This window comes from Bufo gargarizans, chromosome 1 (assembly GCF_014858855.1).
Source record: "Bufo gargarizans isolate SCDJY-AF-19 chromosome 1, ASM1485885v1, whole genome shotgun sequence".
In the NCBI taxonomy this organism is placed as follows: Eukaryota; Metazoa; Chordata; class Amphibia; order Anura; family Bufonidae; genus Bufo; species Bufo gargarizans.
In genome coordinates this window covers 488,650,041-488,664,528 of record NC_058080.1, presented here as the reverse complement: position 1 = coordinate 488,664,528, position 14,488 = coordinate 488,650,041, and the positions used below count along the sequence as shown (strand labels likewise).

At 39.1% G+C, this 14,488-nt stretch overlaps 1 protein-coding gene across 1 annotated transcript in view; it reads right to left on the bottom strand.

Annotated features, from left to right (window-relative positions):
• Nucleotides 1-502: 502 nt before the first annotated feature.
• Nucleotides 503-14,488, bottom strand: part of LOC122923107 (guanine nucleotide-binding protein G(q) subunit alpha) — a 137,075-nt gene continuing 123,089 nt past the window's right edge. The window contains exons 6-7 of the mRNA XM_044273836.1: nucleotides 7,736-7,889; nucleotides 503-4,885 (exon numbers count right to left, since the gene is read on the bottom strand). Coding sequence (XP_044129771.1) covers nucleotides 4,695-4,885; nucleotides 7,736-7,889 — 345 coding nt within the window. The 3' untranslated portion in view covers nucleotides 503-4,694. The remainder of the gene's footprint in view (nucleotides 4,886-7,735; nucleotides 7,890-14,488) is intronic.

Genomic DNA, 14,488 nt, shown 5'->3' with positions numbered 1-14,488 from the left:
TAAAAAAATAAATAAATAAAAATTATCCATTGGATAAAAAATAACTTTACTGGACTGTGCAGGATACAAGAACGTGGTGTGCGGTGCTTTTATATCTTTTTTTTTCTCTAACATATATGCGAAAAGAAGGCATACAACGTGATGTTAACCCACCCCAAGTTGTTCTAATTTGCACCACTTTTTTTTTTTTTGCACCAGAATAGTGGATATCAGCTTCATAAATGTATCTAATTGACAGATGAAAGAGGTTCATGCCCACATTCTAGTTTAAAAACAGGAAATGTCAAGGATGTCTGCATAAGTCACTCTTTTTGGCGCATCTGAAAAATACATGCGTCAATGAGATGCACCAAATGCAGCGCACTTAACATAGTAAAGGTGGCCCACTGTGTGATTAGGTCAGACATGCATTCCTACAGGAAGAGGGAACCATCTATTCAAAATTAATGCTCAATTGTATAAAATGACCATGTAAAAATTGAAATTCATGACACACAGAAGGCATAATGCATCACTGTTTAATTTGATACTAAACAATTAAATAAAAAGTATAATTTCAAAGTTTAAGCCAAATTAACTAAAATTGAAAATAAAAATTAACAGATGCTTGATTATCGATTTGAAACGTTTACCACATTCCAACATCTGTCTTCTGTCTAGTTTAAGTTGTGGCAACATGACGACGTCCCAGAATAACATACTGAAAGCATAGCAAACCATGTAGTGCACATACATGACTGCATATGTGCCATAAAATTAACATATACATATATACACCCAGAAGCACAATTTGTGAATCTTTGGTTGGATGTATAGTTATAAAACATTTTTGAAACAATAATGGTCCGTGTTAATAAAAAGCAGAATTGGAGACATCTGTCCTTAAAGTCAAAAACATCATACAATGCAAACCACTGAATTCAATTTTATTAGGAGTGGCAAGATGCCATTAGTGATGCAATACCAGAAGGAAAGGAAGGAAGAGCTTTAGTTGTGTACAATGTACCACAGAAAGATAGTAAAAATGAGCAAAGCCACATCCTGCAGCCCTTGCATCCCATTTCTCCACATTTTAACTCATACCAATCCCAAAAAATAATATTTTTTTTTTTTACTTGCACATTTAGAGAAACATATGTACGTCACTCACTGAAGTGCTGTAAGGACCAGCAATGCAATTATATGCGCCCCTTCCCCCACACATTATATATCCTCAACACTGAGGCAACTGATGTGTGCCAGGAGAACCTAAAAAATTAACACTTGAACCCCAGCACATCAAGATAGCCTGCACTTAAAATGTGTATAGTAACCTACCCTCACCAATGCAGTACAGCGCATTCATTGTTATTTAAAATAAAAATAAAAAAACACTCATATTACAGTTTCCTTGTGCTAGCAATGGTCTAGGTTCCTATGCAGGGCATAAAAAAAAAAAATCACCCCATTTTGGCAATATTTTAAGGAAAAAAAAAAGTTTTTTGCCTACAATTTAGGTTTCAGGCACAAATATCAATTCTGGAGCTCTATAAGGCATGACTGTTAGATCTGGAAACACTGATACATTCTTAGTGGGAACCCCTGTGCATTAAATTATTAGTTTTGTGCAAGAGTTGGTTACCTACATAATAAACAGATAAAACAAACTGGAAGAGGGGGATTAAAAAGGAAAAAAAATAAAAAAAATCACTGGTCACTTTCTCGAAATTTGTTCGCTTTTTGGAAATCATTATAGCCCCAAGAACATCCAGAGATGTCAGTCTACTTTTTTGCAGTGATATATGTAGTTGAAAAATATGACATGTAACAAATCTCAGCCTCTGGGCCTGCTCTTTTAGGGTTCGGTTAGGAAATGTCTTTGCAGTTAGCACTTAGAACACAGCACTGTTTTCCTATCCTCAAGAAAGTTAACTGTAGAGAAATTGGTGCATAGAAATCTAACGACCCCTACCCCCCGAAACAAAAGCAACTACTGCAAAATTTTGTGAAGCTTCAGTGTCAATTTTCATTTATGTCACAGCATCATTGAAAAATAAAAGAAAAACAAATATATATTCATATTTTCACTGACTAGAAATTCAACATTGGTGACAATTATATACAATAGAAGTGTGCTAACACCTTGTAGAATATACTGTACGTATGTGATATACTTTATGTTACTGAAATACTTTTAGCAAAAAGTAATAGGTGTGCAACTAGGACCATGGAAAAAGTATATATTCGTTTTTATATTCTTTTTTCACGAGGATGTTTATACCCTTCTAAAAAATCAGGTCCTTCCAATGGATTGTGACAAGCTTCCAAACCTCTCAGGACTGAAAAGATGTTGAACCCCCACACTTGTGCTGGTAGGTAACCACTATACTATGTAATCCATTCACATTCTGTACATTAACAGAGTCCTCCAAATAGAAAGCTTTCATGTTGGCAATTAATGAACACTTCTCTTTTTATCTTTTTTTTTGTGTTTAGATATCCATTATAAACTGTACCCATATTTAGAAAGAGTTTAGATGACATCTGTTACCTGGGTACCAGAGCTATTGTTTATAGTCAATATTTAAATGGTGGGAAAGGAAAAAATATATAAAAATTAATCCCGACGGTAAACTAATAAAATGTACATTCTCCTTAAAAAACAAAAACAAAAAAAAGGAAACATATTTGAAATGTGAATAAGCTATAAGACATACAATACAATTACATAGATACATATTTATCAATACAGCACATTCAGTTTGCCAAAAACTAATGATTACAAAGCCAATATGGATGCTGCCATATATATATATATATATGTATAGAAATAGAGAGATGTATGTACAATGATTATAGCAATTATAATTGCACTATACCTACAAACAGTGTTTTTCTTCAACTATACTTGTTAAATTACATGTATATTCTTGGGGAGCAAAAAAAAAAAAAAAAAAAGTTATGGGGGGATTTTTGGGATAGAGAGTAGTAACATATAATCCATTTAATCCTTCCAGCTGTGGACATTTCCAAATGTCAGGACTGAATGGGTTAAACGTGAACATTCTGCATTCAGTGTTTTCTTAATTCTCAGCTCATCTCTGCATCCCTGAGGCAGTGGCTTCAGCATTCATGACCCTCTTCCACCCCCCACATGCTGCATAGCAATGAAACAAATGGCACAGCTGAGCACCCCCCCCCCCTCCATTTGAACAGCTTGCAAAAACTCCACAAACTGTATACTGCAAAAAATAAAATAAAAACAATAATAATAAAAAGTAGAAAACGGCAAAGCTGTGCAAAGGAAACTGTGGAAAGACATTATTCGGTGCATTTCATAATCATTAAGAACTAATACTTGGATTTCTTTTTTTTTTTCTTTTTTAATATTCTTTCTCATATAAATCACATAACAGCAGGTCTGAACATATTTAAAAAAAAAATCTTGGATTACTCTATTTTTATTTGTAACTGTTCTTATTAACAAGGTCAGGAAATGAGTGCACTTAAACTGTGTTGCAGGTCCTTCGAGGCTCACAGTAAGAGCTTCATTTCAAATAAAAATCCATATGGCACCTCACCTCAACATACAGGGCACCAAAAACATCTTTAAATACAAGGCTACCTGCGTAGGTAATTCATGCACAGACTGTTTGGCAAGTATAATGGAATACTAGGAATTAAAATACCTACTGTATGAAAGTGAAATGGCTTATTTGGCAGGCATCAGATGCAGTTGGAACCTAATCAGTCAGTTTTGGCATTTTAATGGTCTATGTACAGTACAAAAAAAAGAGCCAAATTTGGCAACTGGATATTGGTTTTGCACAAATTATTTAGTAAGCTCTATAACACCACCTTAAAAATCCTAAAAAAAGAAATGTATCGGTATAGTGGAACACACTGCACTAAGTTGGGGGGAGATGTAGTGTTCAGTGTTGAAATATCTCCAATGGTTTAATCCCCCTTCCCTTAAAAGAAAAAATGGCACGCTAAGTCCCCTCTCGTCTTCTTTTTTTTGCACACATAAGCACTCACCTATCTGCCATTTTGTCATCTCATTATGTGATAGCTGAAGAGTGAACTCATGTACCTACTGCTTAATGAGTTCATTGAATCTTACCTCAAAGTGACAAGACAGTACCAAAAACCAAATCTACTTTATACATGTTAATAATTTAAAAATCACAGTATCAATACTTTTTATCCTTCAAAAAGTATATAAATTAGCAAAGAAGATGGCTTGAATTTAATCATAAAAAAAAAAAAAAAAAAAAAAAAAGTTATGCCTAATTGTTTTCTTCTAATGTAGGTGGCTCAGAAAGGGATTCTTGAACGGGAAACTTTATGGTAATTTTAAAGTTGAAAAGGTTAAAATACTTTAAAGAAGGAGCCCAAGAGCATCCTGCTCTCTTCTGAAAAATTAAAAAGCAATACAAATTAAACAGGCCCTTGTGAGTGCACGACTTACAATTCAAAACAAAAGTCGTTTTTCTCCTACAAAATTGGTGCCGCCATGTTAGTGCAGCAGTTTTTCCTCTACATAGTTTAAATAAAATAATAATTACTACAAACTCTGTGATCATTCACAGAGCTCAGGACGGCAATAAATTAGTATTATGCAAATTGTTTCTTTTCTTCACTGGTAAGATAATACAGTCCTTTTTGCATTTCTTCAATGGCCCAAAAGGGGTTGGGAAAGCTAGCAGGCACAGTTAGACCAGGTTGTATTCCTTCAGGTTCAGCTGTAAGATAGTGTCCTTGACAGCAGCAAAGACAAAGCGAATGTTCTCCGTATCTGTGGCGCAGGTGAAATGAGAGTAGATTATTTTGTCACTGTCTGGATTCAGATCTACGAACATCTTTAAGATGAATTCTCTTGCTGCTTGTGCATCTCGCTGTGGTCCTTTGAAGATGGAAAAGGAGAAAAAGACAGAAAAATTAGGAATGATCAAATGGACCAACACAACTAGGGATGAGCGAATTGACTTCAGATGGAACATCCGAAGTCGATTCGCATAAAACTTTGTTAGAATACTGTACGGAGTAGCGCTCCGTACAGTATTAGAATGTATTGGCTCCGATGAGCTGAGGTCATTACTTCCAAGGTACCACTTGGAACTGAAACAGAGTTCGGTAAAGTTTTTTTTTTTTACAGTAAAAGTTAATTTTTGAATTTATTCCTCGAAGTAGCCAATACATTCTAATACTGTATTCTAACAACGTTTCATGTGATTCGCTCATCCCTAAACACAACCCATCCCACACATAAATGGGAGCCGAGTTGCAGTACCCGAGAATCATTCAGCTATTTTGCATTCCACGACCGGGCACTTCCGGCCGCTGGAACGCAACTTCCGGTTCCGATGCATTCCACGGCCGATGCGCATCCGGCGGGTGGAACGCACGGCGTCCCACATGTTTAGAACAGGTTCTGCCCACCGATTTGGGCGCGATCCTGCCTCTTTTTAAATAGGGCTTGTGGACACATAGTATTACACCCACTGTGAAGTGCTTTGGAGCATAGCTCCGTTTCTTCTGGCGTGACTACACCACTACTTTTTTTACTGTATCCACACTTTCTGCGGCACAGGTAAGGGATGGAAGGCCTTGTTCTTATATGTTCCTGTATGAAAAGTATATTATATGGAAATGTGGTTAGGTCTTTTGAGGATGTGAGAGTATAGGAGTCATTATGGTAGTATGCAGCCTTATTAAATACAGCTTTATTCCATTGAGACAAAATATGCACTAGATCCAGATATTGGGATTTGAAACTGGACATTTCTTCCTTAATATATGATTTCAAGTTGATATGACGCCTCTGCGAGACGTGTAATAGGTCGACACAGTCTTCACCTTATATGAAAAAGTGACTTCTGACTCCAGACGACCTCGGGATCCGGACAAGTGTATCCTACTAGATTCCATAGTGTCGACATCTGCATTTTATGTTATTTTCTTTTTTTTTTTCCTAGAACTATATGCTGTCAATTGAATATAGTATCTACATATGGCTTTATTATCATTTTTGTTATTTCTTAGTGTCTGAGGAAGGCTTTGCATAGCCGAAAACGTTTACACTTATTGCCGTATGTTGCTTTGCTTCGATTTGGAAACAAAATAAAAGAAAAACACAAAGAACATCACATTTATCTGCTGTGATCTTTGAAAAAATAGTACCCGAGAACTGCCACTACACAGTGTATGGAGCTGTGGTGTTCCAGCTCCATACACTGTTTACTTTGGGAACTCCTGCAGTTGCCACTAACAGCTGGTCATGGAGGGAGAGGGTTTGCCGGACGGCCACCCATCCTATCCATACTGATGAACTACTGATGACGCTATGAAATTTGTGTTTTTTGCAATGTTTTTTTTGACCCCTGTACATTTCAATATGCATTTTTCTCCTGTAGAAAAGTCTAATGGAGACACCTGAAAAGTACACCATACCCAGACCTGGCTGTGTTTTAAAAAAGGAATACGCAATCTAGCAAAAAAAAAACAAACACAAAAGTGATGGGTACAAAAATGCAGTTTGTAGCGAGTTTCATAATTTTGTATTGACTTACAGCTAACATCTGGTCATGCATTTTTCTACAAGAATGCCACGTTTCCTTCAGTCAGTAGGGGGTGTCGAGAGTTTGAACCCCATTTCATCTGATATTGATGGACTACCCTAACAATAGGCTATCAATACGCAAGTCCTAGAAAACCGCTTTAATTGAAATAGCTGTCCATCCTCTTAAAATATACAGTATACAAATATAAATTATTTTATGAACAGTAAATTAAATAAATCTACTCCCAAACACCAAAAAGAAAAAAAAAAGAAAAAATTACGCCTGATCTGAGTTTTCTCCGATGTCAGTGGACAGTTCTAGAGCCCTCATACTGCCACGGTTCAGGGCTGAGGGGGAAACTGTAGGTGGTCACTGAGGAATTGTGTTACGTGGTGCCCATCAAAATTTGTAATGGATGAACGAACAGGTTGTCAAATCTGCAATGGCTCTCTGATACAGGGGTGTGGGGCCTGATATATACCTGGAGAACACATAGTGCTGGTATTTGCAATCAGATAATATTTAGAATTCAGTGCAGCGAACACAAAATGGTAAACCTATAAAGCATCCACTTGGTCAAAGAGGTAAAGAGAATCTAGTCTTAATTTTCTTATAAGGATTAAAGAAGATGGAAGTGAACGAGTAGGTTGCTTGATTTTGATATGCCTTATATTTTATTACATAGGTGCTGTTATAAGGGAGGGGGCACACATACTGTCCAAATAACAGTATGTGCTTTAGAGCAGCTGTAATCACCCCAGCATAAGGAGCTGCATAGAAAACCATGTATTTATACACACACCCCCTCCCCTGCGCTACATATAGAGTCTGCAGCACGGCTATACATCTGTTATTCAGTCATAACGCCCTGTAACCATATAATAACTCAGTAACAACAAAGATAGATAAACCAGGAGCTTTTAAAAGAAACCTGTCGGGAGATTCAAGCTGCCCTCATCACAGGGCTTGAAAAAGAGTTGAGCAATGGGAGAAGTGTGCGCTGGCGGTTCATCTCGGGCTTACCCCTGCCAATCTAGATGAACAGGTCCCTACCCATCTGTGTAAAGTCAGCGGGGAGCAGCGCAGCAGACACTACTCCCACAAAAAGTTCTGAAAATGGCGACATACATTTACAATTGACAGTCCTAAAGTGGGAAGTAAAGATTTTGTCACTTATAATAATGAATTATTACCATCATACTCCGGAAAATAATCAACTAGATGGGAGTACATAATTTTCTCCTCAAGGAGATCTTTCTTGTTTAGAAAGAGGATGACTGAAGAATTCTGAAACCACGGATATGTGATAATCGTCCTAAATAGTGCTTTGCTCTCTTCCATCCGGTTCTGCAAGAACAAGTTAAAAACATATTAAGGATACTGAAGTGCAGCACATGGGTGAGGATGTCAAGACACAAGAAATCTCCCGGCTAATTCTTACATTTTCATAAACAGTAGCAACACTATTTCCACGTTAGGCTTGTTTCACACTTGCGTTCTTGTAATCCGGCATTGAGATCCGACAGAGGATCTCAATCCCGGAAAAAGACGATTCCATTTAGTCCTCATGCATTCTGAATGGAAAGAGATCTGTTCAGGATGCAGCAGGACGTCTTCCTTTTCGTAAGCATTCCGGTTTGCGTCCAGTCATAAAACCGGAAAAAAACAAAACTAAAACGGGTCACTAAAAACAATGTAAGTAAATGGTGACTGATCTTTTTTTTTTTTTAAAGGAGCCTAAAAGACCGGATCCATTTTTTTCGATTTGATTTCACACAACCACATCCTAACTGAACAGATGCATCCTGATGTGCAAAATCAGAGCGGATCTGTTTAATTTCCGGTATTGAGATCTTTTGCCAGTGGAACAGGCCTTGGATCCAGCAAAAACGCTTCTGTTACAATACAAACATCTGCATCCAATTGTATTATCTTTAACATACTCAAGACGGATCCGTCATGAACTCCATTGAAAGTCAATGGAGGACGGATCTGCTTTCTATTGTGGCAGATAAAACTTGCTTTGTGGGTAATGACAGATCCGTCTTGCTCCGCATCCCAGGACGGAAAGCAAAGTGCAACATGCTGCGATTTGCTCTCCGGTATGAGAACGGATCGGAATGCATTTTGAAGCACTCCGTTCTGCTCAGTTACGTTTTGTCTGCATTGACAATGAATGGGGACAAAACTGAAGCGTTTTTCTCTGGTATTGAGCCCCTATGACGGATCTCAATACTGGAAAATATTAACGCTAGTGTGAAAGTAGCTTTAGTCAATGGTGCCAGATTCGGGTTTTTTTTCGTTACAGGAAAAAACTGATCCGGCGCCCATTGACTTACAATGATTTTCATGCCTGATCAAGTTTGTTCAGTTTTGATTTAACAGAGCCATTAGGATGAATTAAATGGAAAGAATCCTTTGAATTCAGGTTTTGAGATCTTCTGCCGGATCTCGAAACCTGAATTAAAAAATCTCAGATGTGAAATCCATTCTACATGAAGTGGAAAGCTTTTAATCAAAGTGAATTTCACCCAGCTTTTCTTACTCTGAGCAACAGAAAAAAAAAACTATTCTAAAAGTAAGACAAAAACAAACCCCCCAAAAAAAACTAAAAAACTCAGCATATATTACACAAAGTGAGGGCTCTTTCACACTTGCGTTCTTTTCTTCCGGCATAGAGTTCCGTCGTCTGGGCTCTATGCCGGAAGAATCCTGATCAGTTTTATCCTAATGCATTCTGAATGGAGAGAAATACGTTCAGGATGTCTTCAGTTCCGGACCGGAACGTTTTTTGGCTGGAGAAAATACCGCAGCATGCTGCACTTCTTGCTCCGGCCAAAAATCCTGAACACTTGCCGCAAGGCCGGATCCGGAATTAATGCCCATTGAAAGGCATTAATCCGGATCCGGCCTTAAGCTAAACGTCGTTTCGGCGCATTGCCGGGTCCGATGTTTAGCTTTTTCTGAATGGTTACCATGGCTTAAAGGTATGTTCTGCAAAACATGGAAGTGGTCTGTGTGCATCCTGCACTTTTTTGGGGGTAAAACTACATATTCTTGTCCACAAAACAGACAAGAATAGGACATGTTCTATAAATTGCGGCTAGATGACATGCATGTGCTGTCTGTATTTTTTGCAGCTCCATAGAAATGGGTCTGTGTGCCTCCGCCCCCGGCCGCTGATTGACAGTTTTTTTCCAACTGAATTAGCTGCAAGGAGCTCATGAATATTCAGGACTCGCCAGCATGCGCTGGAGCTGTTCAATATAAGATTTTAACAAAATGGCAATTCTAGAAAGGGACAACGCATTTTGCTAAGGGGATCTGTCACTAGTTGTATACTAGATGTGTCTTTGTAATTGTAGGCTAATAATTTGCCATTTTATAAACAAAATGTGGCTTTTTTTTTTTACACTAAAGTGTTAAAATGAGACATGTAATTGTATTTGCAACTATCCATCTGTACTCAACTGATGTTGCAAACGCGACTCCTTGAAGGCCGATACGCAACATTTAATTGTTAAAATTGCAACTTTTTGAATAAAAGTCGCATCTATCTGCCGTGCGCCTTTTTAACAAATTACACTACCACTGAAGCAAGCTTAATCTAATGTTACATTTTGTGCCTTTTAACCTGAACATAAGTTGATAAATGTGGTATTATATACGCCAATTCTGTAGCCCTGCGCACTTTGACATTTAAAACACTTTTCTGGCATGTTTCATTCTTTCTGGTGAAAAATAAGGAAAACAGTTGATCTATTTGGCGCAAACCTAAATGCCATTATTTGTGACACATTTTAAACCATAATTCTGGCCCACTGATTGATAAATGTCCCCCACTGTTCTTGTTGAATGTCAATAAATTAAACTTTTAATGATTTACTTTAAAGCTGTAATTGTGTATATAACGTGTTATGAGGTCACTTATTGGGGTAAAGGTTGCTACATGATGTATTATGCAATGGCTCCCAAATAAAGTGACCCCTCCATTATATACAGTTAGGTCCATATATATTTGGATAGAGATAATCCACGGCACTCCAATATTTCTTTTTCTTTTTCAAGTTTATTTTAGGTACAAATTTTTTTTTTCAAAATGTCAATATATGACTATTGGCGCCAAAATCATAATATACATTATTTATAATTCATAAGCCATAGTATGTCCCATATATATTTGGACACCAACACAAATTTTGTTTTTATTAGCCATTTACTAAAACATTTTCAAGTTATAGTTATATAATGGACATAAAGTCCAGACTTTCTTTCATTTGAGGGTATTCACATTAAAATTTGATGAAGGGTTTAGGAGTTTCAGCTCCTTTACATGTGGCACCCTGTTTTTAAAAGGGACTAAAAGTAATTGGACAATTGACTCAAAGGCTGTTTCATAGGCATGTGTGGGCAATGCCTTCATTGTTTCATTCTGAATTAAGCACATAAAAGGCCTGGAGTTGATTTGAGGTGTGGTGCTTGCATTTTGAATATTTTGCTGAGAAGTAAACATGCGGTCAAAGGAGCTCTCCATGCAGGTGAAAACAAGCCATCCTTCATCTGCGAAAACAGAAAAACCATCTGAGAAATTGCTACACTATTAGGAGTGGCAAAATCTACAGTTTGGTACATCCTAAGAAAGAAAGAAAGCGCTGGTGACCTCTACAATGCAAAAAGACTTGGACGCCCAGGGAAGTGGTGGATGATCGCAGAATAATTACCATGGTGAAGAGAAACCTCTTCACAACAGCCAACCAAGTGAACAACACTCCAGGATATAGGCATATCAATATCCAAATCTACCATAAAGAGAAGACTGCATGAAAGTAAATACAGAGGCTTCACTGCACAGTGCAAGCAACTCATAAGCCTCAAGAATAAGAAGGCTAGATTGGACTTTGCTAAAAAAAAAAAAAAAAACATCTTAAAAAAACTGCACACTTCTGGAAGAACATTCTTTGGACAGATGTACCAGAAATCAACCTTCACCAGAATGATGGCAAGAGAAAAGTATGGTGAAGGAATGGTACAGCTGATGATCCAAAGCATACCACATCATCTGTAAAACACGGCTTAGGCATGCATGGCTGCCAGTGGCACTGGGTCCCTAGTGTTTATTGATGATGTGACACAGGATAGAAGCAGCCGGGTAAATTCTGCTCAAAACCAGCCAAACTGATTGGTTGGCGTTTCATAATACAGATGGACAATGACCCAAAACATATAGCCAAAGCAACCCTGGAGTTTATTAAAGCAAAGAAGTGGAATATTCTTGAATGGCCAAGTCAGTCATCTGATCTGAACCCAATAGAGCATTTCACTTGTTAAAGACTAAACAAACAGCAACTGAAAACCGCTGCAGTAAAGGCTTGGCAGAGCACTAAAAAGGAGGAAACACAGCGTCTGGTGATGTCCACGAGTTTAAGACTTCAAGCAGTCACAGCCAAAAAAAAGCTTTTCAACCAAGTATTAGAAAATTACATTTTATTTACAGTTGTTTAATGTGTCCAATTACTTTTGATCCCCTGAAATGAAGGGATTGAGTTTAAAAAAATGCTTTAGTTCCTCACATTTTTATGTAATCATGTTGTTCAACCCACTGAACTTCAACTGCATCTGAATTGTTTTGTTCAAAATCCATTGTGGTAATGTACAGAACAAAATTTCAAAACATTTTGTCTGCCCAAATATACATGGACCTAACGGCATATACTACATTTCTATTCTATAATGATAGTTTATTTTATTAATGATTAAAACCCCTTCCCGCAATATCACATGCATGTACGTTGGGGAATGTGGTGCCTTACCGCATCCTCACGTGCACTGCGCTGACAGGGGGCCGATGGTTGCAATGGCAGCCCCATAGGCATCGGGGCTTGCCAGCTACGGAAGCTTAGGAGATCCAGCCTGAGGGCTGAGTCTCATAGGCCAGTGTTTCCCAACCAGTGTGCCTCCAGCTGTTGCAAAACTACAACTCCCAGCATAACCGGACAGCTTGGCTGTCCGGCATGCTGGGAGTTGTAGTTTTGCAACAGCTGGAGGCACACTGGTTGGGAAACGCTGGCCTAGGCAACGGTCAGCATCTTACTGTGTAAGACACTGACAGTTCAATTCAGTATAAGGCTACTTTCACACTTGCGTTTGGTGCGGATCCGTTTGGTAATCCGGTATCTGCACAGACGGATCCGCACCTATAATGCAAACGATGGTATCCGTTCAGAACGGATCAGTCTGCACAACAGCTTTTTCAGATCAGAGTTTTCAAGATCGTGAAAACTCAGATCCGACAGTATACTCTAACACAGAGGCGTTCCCATGGTGATGGGGACGCTTCAAGTTAGAATATACTAAGAACTGTGTACATAACTGCCCACTGCTGCCTGGCAGCACCCGATCAGGTGGGTGTGATCCGCACAATTAACCCCACAGGCTCCGCACCTGAGGGGTTAATTGGCCAGACCCCCTCCCTCCCCAGTATTAAAAGCATTGGTGGCCAGTGCGGCCCCCCTCGTATTAGCATTGGTGGCCAGTGCAGCCCCCCCCCCCCCCCTGTATTAGCATTGGTGGCCAGTGCGGCCCCCCCACCTCCCTCCCCAGTATTAGCATTGGTGGCCAGTGCGGCCCCCCCCCCCTCCCTTCCTCCCCAGTATTAGCATTGGTGGCCAGTGTGGCACCTGAGGGGTTAATTGTGTGGCTCACAGCCCCCTGTAAGAGATCGGGTGGTGCCAGGCAGCAGGGGGCAGTTATGTACACAGTTTTTAGTATATTCTAACTTGAAGAGTCCCCATCACTATGGGAACGCCTCTGTGTTCGAATATACTGTCGGATCTGAGTTTTCACGATCTTACTCAAATACGATGGTATATTCTAACAGAGGCGTTCCCATGGTGATGGGGACGCTTCAAGTTAAAATATACCATCGGATTGGAGAAAACTCCGATCCGATGGTATATTAATAGGGACTCCTGACTTTACATTGAAAGTCAATGGGGGACGGATCCGTTTGCAATTGCACCATATTGTGTCAACGTCAAACGGATCCGTCCCCATTAACTTGCATTGTAAGTCAGGACGGATCAGTTTGGCTCCGCACGGCCAGGCGGACACCAAAACGCTGCAAGCCTGGTTTGGGTGTCGGTCTCCTGAGCGGAATGGAGGCGGAACGGAGCCAAACTGATGCATTCTGAATGGATACGCATCCATTCAGAATGCATTGGGGATGTACGGATCCGTTTGTGGCCACTTGTGGGAGCCTTCAAACGGATCTCACAAGCGAACTCCAAACGCAAGTGTGAAAGTAGCCTAATATAGAATGTATTGTACTGAACTGAAACAGAGAACAAACACTGAAAAGGTGAAGTCCCACAGTGGGACAAATATAAAAAGTAAAAAAAAGTGATAAAAAGGTTTGCATTATAGGTGCGGATCCGTCTGTGCAGATACCAAACGGATTCACACCTAACGCAGGTGTGAAAGTAGCCTAACCTGTCAGATGAACATTGTAAATAACAAAAAATAAAAACTGGGCCAATACAGCTATTTTTTGTTACCTTGCCTCACAAAAAGTGTAATAGAGCAACCAAAAATCATATGTATCCTAAAATAGTACCAACAAAGCTGCCACCTTATCCCATAGTTTCCAAAATGGGGTCATTTTTTGGCGTTTCTACTCTAGGGGTGCATCAGGGGGGTCTTCAAATGTGACATGCCCCTCCAAAAACCATATGGCATTCCTTTCCTTCTGCACCCTGCCGTGTGCCCGTACAGCAGTTTACGATCACAAATGGGGTGTTTCTGTAATCTACAGAATCAGGGTAATAAATATTGAGTTTTGTTTGGCTGTTTACCCTTGCATAGTTACTGGAAATGCAAAAAATTGAAAATCTGCCAAAAAAGTAAAATTCTGAAATTTCATCTCCATTTTCCTTTAATTCTTGTGGAAC